The sequence below is a fragment of the Amblyraja radiata genome, chromosome 4 (genome assembly GCF_010909765.2).
Source record: "Amblyraja radiata isolate CabotCenter1 chromosome 4, sAmbRad1.1.pri, whole genome shotgun sequence".
Lineage (NCBI taxonomy): Eukaryota > Metazoa > Chordata > Chondrichthyes > Rajiformes > Rajidae > Amblyraja > Amblyraja radiata.
The window spans coordinates 31,981,077-31,996,333 of record NC_045959.1 but is presented as its reverse complement, the minus strand read 5'-3'; the positions used below and the strand labels follow the sequence as shown (position 1 = coordinate 31,996,333).

Sequence of the window (15,257 nt, the reverse complement as noted above, 5' to 3'; positions counted from 1 at the left end):
TCAAGAATCAATCTATCTATCCCCGCCTTAAAAATGTCCATTGACTTGGCCTCCACAGCTTTCTGTGACAATAAATTCCACAGATTCACCACCCTCAGACTAAAGAAATTTCTACTCATCTCCTTCCTAAAGGGACATCCTTTAATTCTAAGGCTATGACCTCTGGTCCTAGACTTTCCCACTAGTGGAAACATACTCTCCACATCCACTCTACCCAAGCCTTTCACTATTCGGTAAGCCTCAATGAGGTTTCCCTTCCCCTCATCCTTCTAAACTCCAGCGAGAGGAGGCCCAGTGCCATCAAACGCTCATCATATGTTAACCCACTCATTCCTGGGATAGTTAAGGCTGGAGAAGGTGTGGCCCACAACGTTCAGTCCAATACAATCATGCGAGCGGGTCCTATTGGCCTGCCAGATGCTTCTTGCAAATGAGGGGTTAATTCTCTGAAAGCTCCACAACACTCTCTGCCATACTCGGCATCATCCTACTCTCACTATCCTCAACTCATGCATCCAAATCCCTCTACATAATTCCCATACGTTTTTGGACCAAATGCCTGAAACAGTGCAATTTGGTGAAAGTGAGAGGAGGCACATAGCAGTGATTGCCCAGGCCAAATATTTGCAGTAGAGGCCCAAAATTGCAGCATGGGTAATTTCCACAAAATAAGAAAGGCCTTAGCTCTCATGCATGAATAATTGTTTCCTTGAAGGTTTTAAACAAAAGACTGCCATTAAATTAACAGCTGCTAGTACATTTTGGAAAGAACAGTGGGTAAAAAAAATGTTATTTCCTCATGTACTTTTGGTACGCAATTTAAAATAAACAGTTTATTGCTTGAATATTTAAGAGATTTTTGGCCGCTTAGGAATGTTTAAGAAGATATTAGAAAATACCCACTTTTAATCATCTGATGGTTGTACAAAGTTCAGTGGGGTTAATAGGATTTGCTGTAAGGCAAATATTTAAAATGGATGGTCTACCAAGTAAAATAACAGATAAAATGTACTAATTCTACTTCATGTTTATAATAGTGTGGCCTCACTCTGACAATGGAGGAATCCCAGGACAGAAAGGTCAGTGTGGGAATGGAAAGTTAAAGTGTTTGGCAACCACACGATCACATAGGCCAAGGCTGACTGAGCGAAGGTGTTGAGCGAAACAATTGCCTAGTCTCGCCGATGCAAGCATGCCAAACACTCTGAAAACAAATAAACTGAACATGTTGGTAATCATGCCCCCCACCCTGCTTCCCGCACCAATAGACGACCGGAAATCCTTGGGTGAGGCAGCGTTTGAGCATGCTCCACAGATGCTGCCTGATTTGCTGTTTATTTTCTACATTGTTTTTATTTCAAACAACCAAAATTCTGATTCTTTATCTGTTAACAGCCTGCGAAGAAAGTATATTTAAAGTTTTATACAAAGAGCCACAAGTGACGATAAACTGAAGTATGGCTCTTTCATAAGTGAGAAGCAGTGAAAAGGTTCTACTGTCCAAGATGACAAGATAAAAGACAAACTAGCTTTTCTTATACTGGCTTTCAGATACATAGAAAATAGGTGCAGGAGGAGGCCATTTGGCCCTTCGAGCCAGCACCGCCATTTATTGTGATCATGGCTGATCGTCCCCAATCAATAACCTGTGCCTACCTTCTCCCCATATCCCTTGATTCCACTAGCCCCTAGAGGTCTATCTAACTCTCTCTTAAATCCATCCTGTGATTTGGCCTCCACTGCCCTCTGTGGCAGGGAATTCCACAAATTCACAACTCTCTGGGTGAAAAAGGTTTTTCTCACCTCAGTCTTAAATGACCTCCCCTTTATTCTAAGACTGTGGTCCCTGGTTCTGGACTCGCCCAACATTGGGAACATATTTCCTGCATCTAGCTTGTCCAGTCGTTTTATAATTTTATATGTTTCTATAAGATATCCCCTCATCCTTCTAAACTCCAGTGAATACAAGCCTAGTCTTTTCAATCTTTCCTCATATGACAGTCCCGCCATCCCAGGGATCAATCTCGTGAACCTAAGCTGCACTGCCTCAATCGCAAGGATGTCCTTCCTCAAATTAGGAGACCAAAACTGTACACAGTACTCCAGATGTGGTCTTACCAGAGCCCTATACAACTGCAGAAGAACCTCTTTACTCCTACACTGAAATCATCTTGTTATGAAGGCCAACATTCCATTAGCTTTCTTCACTGCCTGCTGTACCTGCATGCCAACTTTCAGTGACTGGTGTACAAGGACACCCAGGTCTTGCTGCACCTCCCCCTTACCTAACCCAACCCCATTGAGATAATAATCATACACTTTATACCTGCCTGGATTTTGTTGAGTCTTTGAAGCACAAGTTCAAGTTTTGGCACACCCACGTGAACACAGAAGTCTCAAATCTAGAAAGTCTTCAATGGACACCTGTTTTAACCCCCAAGGAGCCGAGTTCCCGAAGAATAAACACATCAGTTGCAGGCTACAGATTTGACCATTGGTAAATTGTACACCAAACAAGTATTGCTTGAAGCAAACAAAAAATGAAATTCTCAATGAGTTGAGAAAGAAATTAAAATAATAAGTCAGAGTATTATCAAATATCATTTATTTTTAACAAAAAAATCTTACAAAATTTCCATTTATCTAAGTTAAAAAAAAATCATTTATGTATATGAAATGAACCAACACAATACTAATTACAGAGCTGGAAACATTGGGCATGATGGGTTTCCAGGGGTAATGGAATAGGTCAAGTGTGGTGCAAACTCATCAAGAGGCAAAAGTAATAAACAAATAAAAATGCAGTTTTAGAGCCTGTACCCTTGAGACTGTATGGAGAACTATCCAGGAATGTCAATAAATCACTTAATCATGATTCCAGTGCTCCCAAAGCAAATGCGGCATCTTAGGGAAGAGAAACATAACATTCTGAATCTCCCTGATACATCCTATTCTGTCTCAAGGTTAGATGTGAAAACAGGACAGGATTGGACCCAAGGTTTACAGAAATGTTTTCTGTCTGTCCTATGTAAATTTCAAATATCTTTTATGTAACTGGAGTGGCTTCAGAGAGAGATACAATTTCAGCTTTCTGTGCACCTTCTTTAATGATTCAGGTTCAAGACTGAACGTTCGCCTGCAGTTCAGAGCAAATTTAAGCAATCATTTAAAAAAAATCCACAGCCCACCACCAGAGCTTAAAATTTAATCCTTCTACAATGACTGGAGGAAGTCATTTATTTGTTCATATTTTAACTGATTTAAAAGGTGGGGTGGATATTAAAAAATCCACGGCACTTATTTTTTCCTCACTCCTAATTACAAATACAGTTTATCTGGTGATTAACACAAAGCTGTTTTTGAAAGCTTGATGTGTGCAAATTGATTATATTTCAAAAGTACTTTAAAAGCACTGTAGGATATCCACAAAGTGATGAGTAAACCCTACGTAAATGCAAGTATTTTGTTTTAATATTTGAATATTTTTTCACAAAGAATGTATTCAAAACTTAGTCATAGCAACATCAACCCACTTTAACAGGTATGCTGATGAACATTCACTCCTTAAACGCAGTAGCATAACATTCTAAACCTAAGTTTAAGATTTGAGTCATTTAATCTACTGCTTTCAAATAAAAATTAGTTTCAGCACTAGTTTTAAAAATGATTAATTTTCTGGAATTTCTTCAACTGCGTATGACTTTATACCGCAGTCACTCGTAATTGAAAATTTGGAGAAAATGCACAGTAAATAATTTAAAAACTTTGATAGTTAAAAGGTAACAAGTACATTGATCCTGGGGCTCAACATCTAAAGCAGATTTATTTTCCCTCAATTTTTGACTAAGCTTTTCTTTAGCAACTTTAAACTCTGCTCTGTTTATAAATTTTATTGCAGTAACCCCTTTAGCTAGCACCTCGCTTCTAAATCAGTCCCAAAAGTTAAAAAAAGACAGCACAGTAATTCCATGGATCAACTGACGAGGAGATCACGTTGGGAAAATAAAATTACAAATGTGGATTACAGCAGTTCAGCATGTGAATTCTCACCAGAACCAGTAACAATTGTGACATTACACCAGTGTACAATGGTAAATTTAGACAAAGAATGGCAGCTAGTAAGAAGTGTGCAAATGCTCCCAAGGTATAAAAAAAACACTAACGGAAGCAGCAGAAATGTAGTGATAAAACAAAAATCCATTCTAAGATATGCTCAATGGTACAAACATACTTACAAATGGCTCTAAAAATACAATTAAATTAATGAAAGCACCTGCACAACAAATAGACAAGTCTTTGGCGATACTATCTATACAACGGCTATCTTTGATGGAGCTACCATGTTATGCAAACTAATTCAGTAAATCACATATATGGCTTTGTATTCTTTCCACTCCTTTGTAGGTTTAATCCCATTAATGTGTAGTCATGTCATTCCAACCAGTTGGGAATTTTTTTTTAATATATAAAGCAATGATACACTACGAAAACATTGGAAATGTTAGAAAACCTCAAATGTACATCTTATACAAAATATTTTTGTTTTGCTTTACAGTTATCCATCTAATTATTCCCACACTGCTTTGTCAGTTTGTAACCGTACACTATACACAATTGTCAAAATAAATATACAAGATTACGTACATTGTAACAAGGCCCATTTTCACACCCTTAATTATGAAGTGACAATGTTGATCGGAGATTCAGCACACAAGATGAACTGGAATTTCTATTTAAAATAAGTGATTTACATATATAAAAACTAGGTTGAACCATTATTAACCAAAATAAAGTGATTAAAAGGCCACACGCTCAACACTCCTTCAAGTCTTCAGACATTCAAGTACCTGTGAGCAAAGGCTAACATAGCCTTGCCATTTAAAAAATAGAACTTTATATAGAAACAAGGGGGTATCCCTTGCTTGAGCACCATATGTGCCATTCATTTTAAAATACGCAAAGCCAATGTTTTAATTCCAGAGGTCAGCCTATTGACCTTATAAAAGCCATACAGCACATCACCTGTAAGGCATGTTAACATGCAGGCATTTGCACACATTTCAACCAGCAATACGTATTTGTGTGGCAGATCACCCTGAACTGCTGAGGAACTCCGATCTCCTACATACCAGTAAAGGGTATCCTGTAGTGGATAGTGTATATGCATAATTTTTGAAATAATTGTTTTTGCATGCTAATAGTTAACATGGCAGTCATTATTGGTGAAACCCAATTACATGCTCATTAGTCATGAATGCCCTGGTGTCCATTCCTATACAAGCCTGATGGCCACCCATTCCAAACATTTGTTTGCTTTTCCTAATACATACTTGGCTTAAGTGGTATTTAGTTGGCCTTAAGTTATGTCCAGGCCAAAATTTAAGACACTATTCTGAACAATTGAATAGTATTTGTGTTTCACTTTGATTTTCACAGTGCTGATGAAAAAAAATCATTGATCTTCACTATATGTTCATGATTCTTTTGATATATACTCCTCATAACAGGATATCAATCCCATCTCTCCGATTGATAAAATGATAAAGTTATATTCTATTTGTTGCACAGATCATACTTAGTCAATAAGCTAACAGTTATCTGTGGGTCGGAAGAGTACGTCAGATTCATCGAAGGGCAACAGTCAAGAGTTATCTTGTGCAGATTGCTACCTGTTGAGCCGAGGATGGCTTTAATCCCAACACAGTCCAACAAGAAATGGCTTTGTGCTTCTTAGAGTCGCTCAATTTCCCGATACTTTTTTCGCAATATGGACACCTGATCTTTGAAGAGAACTGGGTCTAGTCTCATCTGGGAGTGGATCAAAGGCATAAATCCAAACCAACTTGCAAAAGTATTCATGCATGTTTGCCGTTGAGCAAAGTGGTCAGGATCAGCCCATCTGGAAGTTCTGGACGACTGGAAAAAAAAAAATTTATTCGATTAACAAGTATTTATAGGAACTCAAAAGTGAAGAAGTACACTGAATTCTTAGACAAGATACCAAAATATAACAATATGTGACATGTAATCTTGATAAAACAATAGTGAATATTGGAAAAATTGGCCCAGCAATAACTGATAAGAGGCTTTAGATGCAAACCTTTTGTTAGTCTACTCTTTACATTTTTATTTCTTGTTTCGCTACTCCTTTTCTTCTTGAACTGGTAGGTGCGGAAATATACTGTTCCCCGTTGATAAACGTGCTTGTTTTGTTTCCCAACTAAAGGAGCTGTATTCTTCCAGACAGATAATATTTTTATCCTCACTGTTGAAAGTTACCTTCAACCTTCGGTCTTGAATCACCTGCTATTTCTATTTTAAGTGGTGCCTGGTGCCACATGATTTAAAGTCAACATAAGTAAACATGAGACACCATATGTGATTCGTTAATCTCCACTTTTCTCAACGCCGGTACTTTCTCCGTACTATCATGGTGCTTGTAAAAGCAGTGGTCCTGGTTGAGAACTTATTTCTTCTAACTAAATATTTTAAACATCGAAGTAATCTTCCCCATACCGAGAGCAGTATAGTGTCAAATATTTGGGGAGAAAGCTTATGAAGAACTGTTCCTTGGCTCCATTACAAATTCTTTGCCACTGAATCTATCTTCTCCCTGGTAATTGCCTAAAGCTGAAGCAGATCACCAGATCAGTCAGATCAATGTTCTACAGTATCCTTCGGATGAACCTCTGACCACATACCTGCTTCATTGGGACTATCTTATGAAACATTATTATTCTCTGTCCTGATCTCAGCTTTTTTCCTGCTGAAACTCTCACCCCTCAGACTCTGGTCTTTTGCACAACCCAGATTTTAAATCATCATACCACTGGCAGCTGAACCTATGTTGGTTTGGACTCCAAGCTCTTGAATTTTAGCCTCAAATTCCCCCTCCTCCTTTAGACCCATTTAAAAAAAAAAGCCTGTCTTAACATATCTCAACACAATTCAGTGGCAATTTTTTAAAAAGCTTCCATTTTGATATTGTCCCATTACACACCGAGATTTCACAGGAAGTGTCAGATTAAAATTGGTTGTCAATCCAACAAGGCAGATTACCAAAGACTTGGTCAAAGTCAAAGAAGAAAGAGCAACAGAGAAACAGAGGTTTGGAGAAGTAATTATGGAGGTTAGACCCTAGGTAACAAAAGGGATAGCAGCCAGTAAGCATAACTACAGGAAATCTTAGAAAAGCATTGCTACATATATCTTACAAATGTTATACCGCTGGAGGTGATTGGTACGATGACGCAGGAAGCTTTAAAGAAAAGCAAGGAACAACTATGAAATCAAAGCACTGCTGATTTTGAAGCCGGTGTAAATCAGAAAGCACAAAGGTACTCAGTGAAAAGGAATTGGTGCGAGTTAATATTTGGCAACAAAGATATGAATGATCTCAAATTTACATGGATTTAGGCAAGCTTAGAAGTAATAAAGACATGCAACAGCAGTTCAAGAGTAATTGAATTGGCAATGTCAGAAACGGATTGATTCTTTGCACAGACTTAATAAAGGAAGACATCTCAGAAGCACTGATGTGGAAATATATACAATAGAGAAGGAAGCATTGGGAGAATGGAGTTCTTGCAGGGAGTGGGGGTGGGGGGGGGGGGGGGTGGAAGGATGTGCAGTCGAGATAATTATGGAAAGAGACAAAATGGTGGAGTAACTCAGCAGGTCAATCAGCATCTCTAGAGAACTTGGATAGGTGATGCTTTGGATTGGGACCCTACTTCATAACCCGAGAGCTTGCAGTGGATACTGTTTGCTAATCTATCCACCAAGATGGAAATAGAGAAGTCAAGAAAGAATAGGGTTGAGTGAGTGATGAACCACAGAAAATCAAATTGGCAGCGAGAAAGATGAAGACTTAAAATTTTGGCTGAGCAGGAACCACCAGTCATTAATATAAAGGATAATGAGATGAGGGAGCAAGTTTCAATGGTGTGTACTGACAATGTTGTGCTTGATCCTCTGTAGGCAGAGCGCTCCGAGTTCAGGCGGCCAAGATTGGTCAGTAAGGGCAGTAGAAAAGATGAGAGTCAATATCATGTTGTGGGCATCAGGGAGATGTGGCTGAAAACAGATTGGAGCTGGGAGCTGAATGTCCAGGGTTACACATCTAGTCGAAAAGGCAGACAGGTGGACAGAGGGTGTGGAGTAGCTCTGCTGGTAAGGAATGAAATCCAGTCCTTGGCAAGGGATGACGTAGGATCTGAAGATGTAGAATCCTTGTGTGTAGAGCTAAGCAACTGCAAGGGTAAAACGACCCCAATGGGAGTTATATACAGGCTTTGGAATAGTAGCCAGGATGTAGTGTCCAAATTATATCAGGAAATAGAAACGGCATGCAAGAAAGGCAATGTTACAATGGCTATGGAGGATTTCAATTTGCAGGTAGAATGGGAAAATCAAGTTGGTACTGAATCCCAAGAGAAGGAATTTGTAGAGTGCCTGCGAGATAGCTTCGTAGAGCAGTTTATACTCGAACCTACTAGGGAAAAGGCAATTCTGGATTTGGTATTGTGTAACAAACTGAATTTCATTAGGGAGCTTAAGGTAAAGGAAATCCTCGGTGGTGGTGACCATAATACAATAAAATTCAACCTGTAGTTTGAGAGGGAGAAGATGAAATCAAATGTTTCGGTATTACCGCTGAGTAAAGGTAACTACAAAGCATGAGGGAGGAGCTGGCTAAATTTGATTAGTAAAGGACCCCAGCAGGAATGACAGTGGAACAGCAACAACAGGAATTTCTGGGAATGACTCGGAAGACGCCGATCTTTTCATCCCAAAGAGGAAAAAGATTCTAAGGGGTGTGAGGTGACAGTGGCTGACAAGAGAAGTCAAAGACAGTATAAAACTAACAGAGAGGCATATAATATTGCAAAGTTTGTTGGGAAATCTTTAAAAACAAAAGAAAGTAACTAAAAAGGCAATACTAGCTGCTGGAAAATAATGCTGACAAAGTGATAATGGGGAAATAAAGAAATGGCAGGGGAATTTAATAATATTTTTGCATCAGTCTTCACAATACAAGATGAAGAAGCTAAAAGGTCTGAAGTCACCTGGACTGGATGGACTGCAACACAGGGTTCTGAAAGAGGTGGCTTTAGAGATTGTGGAGGCATTAGTTGTGATCTTTCAAGAATCACTAAAGTCAGGAATGGTTCCAGACAATTAGAAACTTGCAAATATTACTCCTCTGTTCAAGAAGGGAGCGAAGCAAGAGGGGAAACTGTAGGTTGGTTAGTCTGACTTTAGTAGTTGGTAAGATTTTATAGTCCATTATAAAGGATGAGGTTTCTGAGTACTTAGAACCACATGATAAAATAGGCCAAAGTCAGCAAGGTTTTGTGGAAGGGAGATCTTGCTTGACGAACCTGCTTGAATTTTTTGAAGAAGTAACCAGGATAGACTGCAAGTAAACAGGATGGTCAATGGATATTTACCAGGATTTTCAGAAGGTCTTTTATAAGGTGCCACACGTGAGGCTGCTGGAGAAGTGACTGGTATAGATAGAAGGTTGGCTGAATGGCAGACGGGAAAAAGTGGGAATCAAGGGAGCTTTTTCTGGTTGGCCGCCAGTGACTAATGGTGTTTCTACAGGGGTCAATGCTGGGGCCACTACTCTTCACGTTGTATGTGAATGATTTGCATGACAGAATTGAAGGTTTTGTGACCACGTTTGCAGCTGATAGAAAGATAGCTGAAGGGGCAGGTAGTGAAGAGAAAGCAGGGACTCTGCAGAAGGACTTGGATAAGTTGGGAAATAATTGGCAGATGGGATACAGCAAAGCAAAGTGTGCAGTCAGGCATTTTCTTATCAAGAAAAAAAGTGTAGACTATTGTCTAAATGGGGTTATTTAAAAATCAGGTGATAAGGGAGTGTAGGTGCAGGAGTCCTAAAAGGTTAATTTGCACGTTAAATGAGTATTAAGGAAGGCAAATACAATGTTAGGATCTATTGCAAGAGGACTAGAATATAAAAACATGGATGTAATGCCAAGGCTTTATATGGCACTGGTCAGACTGGATTTGGAATATTGCAAGCAGTTTTGGGCACCATGTCTGAAGAAGGATGTGTTGATGTTGGAGAGGGTCGAGAGGAGGTTACCTATAATGATCCCAGCGATGATTGGGTTAATGTATGACAAGTGTTTGATGGCACTGGGCCTGTACTCGCTGGAGTTTAGAAGGATGTGGGGGACATCACTGAAGCTTACCGAATAGTGAAAGACCGGGATGGAGTGGATGTGGAGAGGATGTTTCCGCTAGGAGAGTCTAGGACCAGAGGGCACAGACCCAGAATAAAAGGGTGTACTTTTAGAAAAGAGACGAGGAGGAATTTCTTTAGTCAGAGGGTGGTGAATCTGTGGAATTCTTTGCCACAAACCGCCGTGGAGGCAAGTCATTGGGCATTTTCAAGGCGGAGATTGACAGATTCTTGATCAGTAAAGGTGTCGAGGGTTATGTGGAGAAGGCAGGAGAATGGGGTGGAGAGGGAAAGATCAGCCATGATTGAATGGTGGAATGGACATGATGGGGCCTATGGTCTGATTCTGCTCCTAAGATTTATAGACTTATCACATCAACAATTAGCAATGCATGTTAGAGGAAAGAGGGTGGGGTTTAGGTGGGTCAGGAATTCTGAAGGGTGGAGAAAGGATTCGCAGTTTGGCATGAAAGTTCCTTTATGAAGAAATAAGCATGGAGGCAAGGAATGCAGAAGATGATATTCGTATCCTGCTGGCTTTGATTTCATTTGGCCAGGTATATTGGGAGTTAAAGCTGAAGCCTCTAATGGGGAGAGTTTATTTGGGAGCAGGGAGGGAAATATCAGAAAATGACAGTGATAGCAAGGGAGAAGTGAAAGAGGAGAAAGATCCAAGAGTATTTCAAATTTGCAATCTTTGATGCTTGCAAGGAAGAGTCTATCGTTGAAGTATCGAATGATAATGTGGAATTGCTGACCAGAAAGCTTTGAGATAGTGTCAGTGAAACTGCAGAGAAATTCAAGAGCATGCATGCAGTAGAACATGAATCTCAAAATGTGCTGAGAACAATAATTGGAGAAGTGCTGAGTAGCATGAACGTCCCGTTAATCACTTTAATTCTGCATCCCATTATGACTGCCTCTGATACCTTTCCAACAAAACCCAATGTGAGCTTGAGGAATGTCTCATGCAAGGTCATCATACTGTAACATTAACTGCTTTACGCTCTTCACAAATGCTGCCGAATAGTGTGGAAACAGGATCTTAGGCCCAACTTGCCTACACCAACCCAATGTCCCATCGACACTAGTCCCACCTTACTGCACTTGCCCATATCTCACTAAACCTATCCTATCCACCTACTTGTCGAAATGTTTCTCAAATGTTGCAATAGTATCTGCCTCAAACTACCTCCCTCAGCAGCTTGTTCCATACACCCACTGAGGAGTGTGTGAAGTTACTCCTCAGTTTCCTATTAAATGTATGCCCCCTCACCTTAAACCCATGTCCTCTGGTTCTCGATTCCCCTGCTCTGGGCAAAAGACTGTGTTTACCCTATCTATTCCACTCATGATTTTGTACATCTCTTTAAGATCAACCCTCATCTTCCTGCACTGTAAGAAATAGAGCCTTAGCCTGCTCAACCTCTTCTTATAGTTTGCCCACCCCAGGTCATCCTCTTAAATCTTCTCTTCCCCTTTCCAGCTTGACAACAATCTTTCCTCTGGCATGGTGACCAGAACTGAACACAATACTCTATATGCGGCCTCACCAACGTCTTATATAACTGCAACATGACCTCTCGTGCAACACAAATCAGTGGGATATTTCCCGTTTGTACGTTCTCCCCGTGACCGCGTGGGATTGTTCAGAGTGCTCTGGGTTCCTCCCACATTCCAAAGATGTTGGTGAGATCGCTGGTTGGTGCGGACACGGTGGACCGAAGGGCCTCTGTCCGTGCTGTATTTCTAAGTCTAAAGTATTGTCTGTATATTATGGTTTCAACATTTTTCTTCTGCGCATTCATTTCCCTGTCCACATGTCCTACAAACAGTTCAGCTACACCATTCTCTCTTAGCCAGCACCAAGGCTGTTTGTGTTATTCAGCTGCACTTCTCTGCACTAATTTTAACCAAGTCCGTTTCCTAATTTTCTGATGAAATATTAGCAACTCGGAAAATTAACTCAATTTCTCCCTCTATAGATTTTCTGAATATTTCAAGCATTCATTTTTTCACATTTTCAGAATCTATTGTATTTGTTTTTGCCTTTGCAAATCTCTTGAAAAAGTACATGCCTTAATATTGAAGCTCACACAGCAATAAGGACTCAGTACAGAGACAGAAAGATCAAGCAGGAGACCAGGAATGATCCCCATCCCCAATCCGTAAATCTGCATTAGGCTCGAAATTCAACAAATGCCACAAAACCTGTTGTTTGGACAGGTTCCACATTTTACGCAACTAACTTACCTGCTGCATCATTGTCTCTTTGTACTGCTTTTTCTGAGTTACTTTAATAGGTGGCAGCTTGGAGACTGCTGACACCAAGAAGTTCATCAGAATATCTTCACAGTTGGCCATTTGGTCCACCATGTTCTTTAAACTGGCAGGCAAGTAATGAGTGTACAGATAATGATAGTACCTAAGTCAACAGGAAAAGCACAACCTTAGAATTAATCACAAAGTAATTTTTCTAATTAAAACTGTCCGGTTGTTTTCTTTTTTATTTAAGGGGTAAAATATCTCAACATTTATGGATTTCATTCAAGGACTCGTCAATAACCTAATTGGAATGAATAATTAATTTATCTTAACAAATGAAAAAGGAAAACTGAATCATAGAATCATACAGCATGGAAAAAGGTCCTGCTGCCCAACTCAAACGGGAAATATCCCACTAATTCGTGTTGCACGAGAGGTCATGTTGCAGTTATATAAGACGTTGGTGAGGCCGCATATAGAGTATTGTGTTCAGTTCTGGTCACTATGCCAGAGGAAAGATTGTTGTCAAGCTGGAAAGGGGAAGAGAAGATTTAAGAGGATGACCTTGGGTGGGCAAACTATAAGAAGAGGTTGAGCAGGCTATTTCTTACAGTGCAGGAAGATGAGGGTTGATCTTAAAGAGATGTACAAAATCATGAGGGGAATAGATAGGGTAAACACAGTCTTTTGCCCAGAGCAGCGGAATCGAGAACCAGAGGACATGGGTTTAAGGTGAGGGGGCATACATTTAATAGGAAACTGAGGAGTAAACTTCACACACAGGGTGGTGGGTGTATGGAACAAGCTGCTGAGGGAGGTAGTTTGAGGCCCATCCATAATGACCGACGCCCCATCTAAACTCATATAAAGAGCCTACTTTTGGCCTATATCCCATTAAACCTTTCCTATTCATGCACCTATCCAAACGTCTTTTAAATGTATTTGAAATGTTATTGCACCTGCCCCACCACTACGTCTGTCCTCATTCCATATACCCAACATCATCTGTGTGAAAAAGATGCCCCTCAGGTTCCCATTTAATCTTTTTCCTTTCACCTTAGACCTATGCCCCCTCATTCTTGATTTCCCCAACTGTGGGGAAAAAGACCGTGCATTCACCCTGTCTATTCCCAATAAGCATCAATGTGTACATTCATCCTATCTATTCTCGATCAGCATTGAAGTGGAAATGTTTGGGAACTTCATGTTTCAACGATCTGTCATGAGCCAACTACATTGACGAGACAGCAACAAAGGTACGCCATCAGCTCTACTTTCTTGAGAGACTGAGAAAATTCAGCATGTCTCAAAAAGGTACGCATCAGCTCTTACTTTCTTGAGAGACTGAGAAAATTCAGCATGTCTCCAATTTCGCATCCAGATTTCCTACCTACCTGCCTTGCCCTTCATTGACAAAATTGTCCTAATGATACTAGAGTAGAAAACTCTAAGAAATGCAACTCCATATAGTAAACACATGATAAAATAAATGTTTATCCAAGGACAGGTAGCAACAAAGATGGGATGAACAATGAAAAATTAAAATCTTTCACTTAAAATGCAAAACAAAGATCTATTTATACAATATAAATGGAACAATCAAACGTAGAAGAAACACCATTAAGTGCCAAAGTTGAATTTCACTTTTTCAAACTTTTGGTTTTAGTTGATTAAAAACTGCTCTGGTATTTGTTTTTAAATGTTTTCTTGTCATGGACAGTCTTAAAAATGCCTTCAAATATTTTACAAAGTAATATTTAACATTATTCATCTTAATATTTATCCCTAGCTTAACTTTCATTGATAAACAAACTGAAAATGACAATGTATCAGTGACTCAAGGCCACCTAAACTTAGTAAGGTTGCAGCACAACTAGAATAAATACCATTTCTGCAGATTTGTATCCCTAGACTCCAGACATAGACATTTGCAATGCTTGCATAACTGATAGTCATTAACTACTCTTGCCAGTTGCATTTACATTGATGTTTATGGCACAAGGTTACTTCATGCTCCAATGTGGGCAGCAGTTCGTTAAGGATTTTCACAGATTCACATTGACCATAAGCACTAATTTATTTTATTTGAAAAGTTTGTTCTTTTTATTTTATGTTACATTCATGTTTTTAATTTACGGTCATTTACTTAACTAAATTTACATCTAATTATTTCAAACACTTGAGTTTCAAAGAACTTAAATCTATTTAAACTAATTTTAAACATTTCTATATATCAGAGACATTTGAAAACGGTGCATATACCTTTTATGCCTGAGAGTTATCATTAAGGTATGGCTTCATTCAGCATACAGTGGCACCTGTACTATGTGCCCTATAGGTCAGCATGGCCACAGGTTGAATGGGCTGGCTGAGTACAGACAATGAGATAGCCACAAAAAGCTGGAGTAACTCAACAGGTTTCTGGTGAGAAGGAATGGGTGACACTTCGGGTCAGGACCCTTCTTCAGACATAAGACAGACTTCAGTCTGAAGAGTTTCGACCTGAATCATCACTCATTCCTTCCCTCCAGAGATGCTGCCTGTCCTGCTGAGTTATTCCATCTTTTTGTGTCTATCTTCAGTTTAAACCAGCATCTGCAGTTCCTTCCTACACAGACAATGGGATGATTTCGATTGTTAGGAAACACATACACTGTAATCAGCAAAACCAGATAGAAAAATTTCAATATTTATATTTTACTTCATTATCCCATTGACTCCACACCAGTTCTGCCTCATTCCTCCACTTAGAGCAGCACAGTGGTGCAGCTGGTAG

At 39.5% G+C, this 15,257-nt stretch overlaps 1 protein-coding gene across 1 annotated transcript in view; it reads right to left on the bottom strand.

Annotated features, from left to right (window-relative positions):
* Positions 1 to 2,588: 2,588 nt before the first annotated feature.
* ext1 (exostosin glycosyltransferase 1) overlaps positions 2,589 to 15,257 on the bottom strand; it is a 127,579-nt gene continuing 114,910 nt past the window's right edge. The window contains exons 10-11 of the mRNA XM_033019206.1: positions 12,470 to 12,641; positions 2,589 to 5,916 (exon numbers count right to left, since the gene is read on the bottom strand). Coding sequence (XP_032875097.1) covers positions 5,731 to 5,916; positions 12,470 to 12,641 — 358 coding nt within the window. The 3' untranslated portion in view covers positions 2,589 to 5,730. The remainder of the gene's footprint in view (positions 5,917 to 12,469; positions 12,642 to 15,257) is intronic.